General features: G+C 37.2%; 1 protein-coding gene across 1 annotated transcript; it reads left to right on the forward strand.

Annotated features, from left to right (window-relative positions):
• The first annotated feature begins 246 nt into the window (after positions 1 to 246).
• LOC133831056 (importin subunit alpha-9-like) lies at positions 247 to 3946 on the forward strand. Its single transcript, XM_062261222.1, has 11 exons — positions 247 to 387; positions 940 to 1159; positions 1287 to 1440; positions 1800 to 1902; positions 2026 to 2210; positions 2382 to 2461; positions 2644 to 2794; positions 2888 to 2969; positions 3074 to 3132; positions 3223 to 3528; positions 3628 to 3946. The coding sequence occupies exons 1-11, from the start codon at positions 336 to 338 to the stop codon at positions 3790 to 3792; spliced, it is 1557 nt and encodes a 518-aa protein (XP_062117206.1). The 5' UTR covers positions 247 to 335; the 3' UTR covers positions 3793 to 3946.
• Positions 3947 to 4608: the final 662 nt, after the last annotated feature.

The raw sequence follows: 4608 nt of genomic DNA on the forward strand, positions 1-4608 counted from the left end.
AATCTGTCCACCAATGTATATCTTTTTTAAATAGGGATTCAATCACACAAAAAATCCCTCCAAAAAAAATCATAAAAAAAATAATTATATTTTAAGGGAAATTTGCACACTTCTATTAGGACAACAATACTATATTATTGTCGTTTTATAGACGTGTCGTATGACAGATAAATTGTCGTTTCCGTTTTTGGGGCTCACGGCGGCTAATTATAATAAAACTACGACGGGTGAAAGTGAAACACTGAAATTGATGAACCCATTTCGAAACCCTTTGGAGAGAGTTGAAGATTTCTCTTAAACTCGAAAGTTCGAAATCCTTTGGAGTTTTGCTAGCAATGTCTGACGATGCCTTGTTTATCCCCAAAAGAGAACCTATTAAGTCATCAGGTAAGTTGTCTGTTGCCTCGAATTCAATTTAGGATGTGGGCCGTTTTGATTTTGAGCTTTCTGGTATGGCTGCCAATAAATTTGAAAAAATATGGTGATGGAAAGAAAAAGAAAGCATATTTTTTTTTAAGTTGTTTTAGCAATGATTGAAGCTACAGAAGAGAAATGAGCTGTTTATTTGGGTTTTTTGGGTGCCAAATTCAATGACGAAAACAACTTAAATTGAAGAAAAAAAAGGTATGAACATATTGATTTCGTTTGCTTCTGGGGTTTAGAAATGGGGTTTTAGTGATAGGAAGAGTTGACTGAGTTTTGTATTTTGGGAGGCAAGAGTATTAAATAAGCAATTCAGTGTATTTGACTCTTTGTTATATGTGCTTTAGTCATTAGAAAAGAAAGACTCTTTTTTGTGTTAGAAGATGAAAAAGAGTGTCTATGTGTGTCCAGGAACCAAATATGAATACTTGGACTTATTAATTTTCTTATATTTGTATTTTTAAATTTGCGGGAGATTGATTGTTTACGAGTGAATTGCTAATCACTTTCGGTTAGTTGGGAATGTTGCTGCAAATCGCAGGCGGCAACACGCGGTTACAGTTGGGAAAGAAAGAAGAGAATCACTGGTTCGCGCTAAGCGTCTATGCAGAGTTGGTACAAGTGGTGAGGATGATACTCCCCATGATGAGGGGATGATAGTTGATGAAGAGCAATCGAATTTGGACACTCAAACTTTTTCTGCAGTAGAAGAATTAAAGTCTGCAGTTTCATATCAGTATGTGAATCATGATTAAAAAATAGTTATTTTGTCACTATTAATTAGAAGTGCGGACTAAATTTTGGTTGAGTTTTTTTTTTTTTTCAATTTTTAATCAGTTAAATTATCTTTGTTGTTGAAATAGGGGGAAAGGTGCATTGCAGAAGAGAGTGACTGCTCTTCGTGATCTAAGGCGATTATTGTCGAAATCTGTATTCCCTCCTATTGAAACTGCTCTTAGAGCTGGAGCAATATCCATTCTTGTACAATGTCTTTCGTTCGGATCTCCAGATGAACAGGTTTGGATATCTTCTCTTACCTTCATTGTTTCATTGAATTTACCTTATTGTGAATTCAGTAACACGTCTTTTCCTGGCGTGAAATAAATCAATACTCTACTTCTTTTAGTTGAAGAAAAGAAAAGTTGATGAGAAAAAAACTGTAGATAGAATTTTTGAGAGGGGTTCTATTATATATGTCGTACCTCTCATAGTTGGATTCGTCATAATGCAGATAAATGTTAGCATGGTCAATGGTTTTTGAAAGTGTATTGACATACGCATGGCTTTTGTGTGCCATCTCTTGAATCAATTACAGTTAGAAAAGCGTTCAAGGGGATTTTCGGATGCTTATCTGTCTTTTCCTTGGTATATTGCAGTTGCACGAAGCAGCTTGGTGCCTCACAAACATAGCAGCAGGAAAGCCTGAAGAAACTAAAGCCTTGTTGCCTGCCCTACCCTTGCTTATTGCTCATCTTGGAGGTTAAGAAAAAGACTCAGTGCCTCTTAATTCCGTAACGTGCCTATTTTAGTCTTTGTTAAACCAAAACTTTGTTGCCACGTTGCTATGACTTGATGCTAATTAATTTTGCAATGGTCTTGTAGAAAAGAGCTCCTTGCCTGTTGCTGAGCAGTGCGCCTGGGCATTGGGAAATGTTGCTGGTGAAGGTGAGGAGCTGAGAAAAGTTTTGCTATCTCAAGGAGCCTTACAACCTCTCGCAAGAATGATGCTTCCAAACAAAGGTTCAACCGTGAGAACAGCTGCTTGGGCATTGTCAAATCTAATCAAGGTGCCTAATCTTTCATACCACAATTCTGAGAAATTATATATGCTTAACTGGTATTTATTAAATTTTGTCACTTGATGAGCTTGTGGATGGGATTCTGTTGGTATGGTTTTGGAATCAAATCATTTCTTTCAAATTTTATTTGAATTGTGAAATTGCTTTGCTCGGATGCAGGGACCAGATCCTAGAGCAGCAACAGATCTCATTAGAGTTGAGGGGGTATTGGATGCAATTATTCGGCACTTGAAAAAAGCGTAAGTGGATTTTCACCACCTTGGAATTAATTCTTGTTTATGAAGTTATGAAGTTTCTTTGCTGATGGTTATTTTTCCTTTCCAATTTTGTTTAATCATGTGGCAAATTAAGAGGTTCATCCTGAAAATCTTGTGTTGAGACAAAGAAATCTATAGTGTAATCAAATTCCTTTCTAAATTAGGGATGATGAATTGGCAACTGAGGTAGCATGGGTTGTTGTGTATCTCTCAGCCCTTTCAAATGTTGCTACCGGTATGTTAGTGTGGAGCGATGTTCTTCAACTGCTAGTGGAAAGATTGGCAACAGCAAGTAGTCTGCAATTGCTTATTCCGGTAACAATCAAAATTAATTGGATTTGAACTGTATTCTTGTTTTGGTATTCGGTCTTGTCTACAGATTATGTTTATACATGGTATCCTGTCTAGGTTCTACGAGGTTTAGGCAATCTTGTTGCTGGTGAGCTACACACAACTTTTGCAGTTCTTATTCCAGGACGAGAAATCACAGGCAAGTGAAGTGCATCTGTTTGCTAAAATCAAAAGCCATATATTTATCTCACATTTCGTCATTATATCATACTCACATTAGCTACTTCTTCATAACATCTGCAGATAAAGTGGTAGAAGTTCTAGTAAAGTGTTTGAAGAGTGAACACCGAGTGTTGAAGAAGGTAATTTCTGTTTTATTTATTAACTTAATATTTCTTTTACTTGAGCAATAAGTTAAAGTATGCTCATTTGAAGATTCAACATTAATGTAGGAAGCGGCTTGGGTGCTATCTAATATAGCGGCTGGTTCTATAGAACACAAGCAACTAATTTATTCCAGTGAGGCAGTGACATTACTAGCACGGCTTCTAACTACTGCACCATTGGATATAAGAAAAGAAGTGGCATATGTACTGGGGAACCTGTGTGTTGCCCCAACAGGTGGTGATGGAAAGCCAAAGCTGATTGTGGAGCATTTGGTCTCACTCGCTGGCGGAGGGTGCCTATCTGGTTTTACAGAGTTGGTAAGGTCTGCTGATACTGAGGCTGCTAAACTCGGACTGCAATTCATGGAACTGGTAAGCGAACGCAGAAAACCATCTGGTTCAAGTTAAAACTCCAATGATTTTTCAATAATTGTTTGATTTATGGTTTGGTCGGATATAATGATTATGCAGGTGTTGAGGGGAATGCCAAATGGAGAGGGTCCAAAGCTGGTTGAGCAAGAGGATGGAATTGAGGCCATGGAAAGGTTTCAATTCCATGAAAATGAAGACCTTAGAAACATGGCAAATGGCCTAGTTGATCAGTATTTTGGTGAGGACTATGGTCTTGATGAATAATAGATTAGGCTTGGCTTATAATGTAAGCTTATATTAATATAAAAGTAGCTTTGAGTTTCACTCTGAGAAATGTAAATTATGATGTGCATTTAACTGACTTTTGGGATTATTTAGTTGTTTTTACTATATTTAAATGGTCTTTTGTTTTGTGCAATTTTGTTCATCCAACAATTTTCTTAATAAACTGATAAACCTCCTATACGATACACCTATGCTAGGAGGAAACACAATTAATGGTCAATGGCTGGTTGAATTCTTTATGGAAGTTTAGTGATTTGGTTTGATTTTTATTTAATGGCTATTTCTATTTTAATAGTTTCTATTTTGGGTTTGTTTCCTGTTTGGGATCAAGCGTGTTTGGGAAAGTCAGGGGAATAAAAAGGGATGAGAATGAGGAGTTAGGCATGTCTGATTTTGTGTAATTGAGCGCTAGCTCTTGGAGAGAAACCAGGTCCCTCAAATATCTTGGATTGTTCTTTGTTATTTCAATAAAATTCTCTCATTTTCCTCATTCTTGTTTTAAATTTTCTGTGATATACTATCAGAGTGTATCAAGTGGCGCTGTCTGAGATTTGAATTCATAGTTCTTACTAAGATGGAAACTCGTATGGAAACAGTAGAGGGTTTAATCGCCACTGTACAAGGGGAGTTGGCTGCTGTCACAGAAAAATTGAAAGTATTACCTGGGTTGGAACAAGGAATGGCCACGGTGGTTAGTCGCTTGGATCAGTTGATGCATCGCAAGGAAGACCATCGACCAGAGAATATTGTGGACGGACGTGAGCAGTCTTCGATTTCTGGGACATCAATTGGGGT

This window comes from Humulus lupulus, chromosome 4 (assembly GCF_963169125.1).
Source record: "Humulus lupulus chromosome 4, drHumLupu1.1, whole genome shotgun sequence".
NCBI lineage: Eukaryota > Viridiplantae > Streptophyta > Magnoliopsida > Rosales > Cannabaceae > Humulus > Humulus lupulus.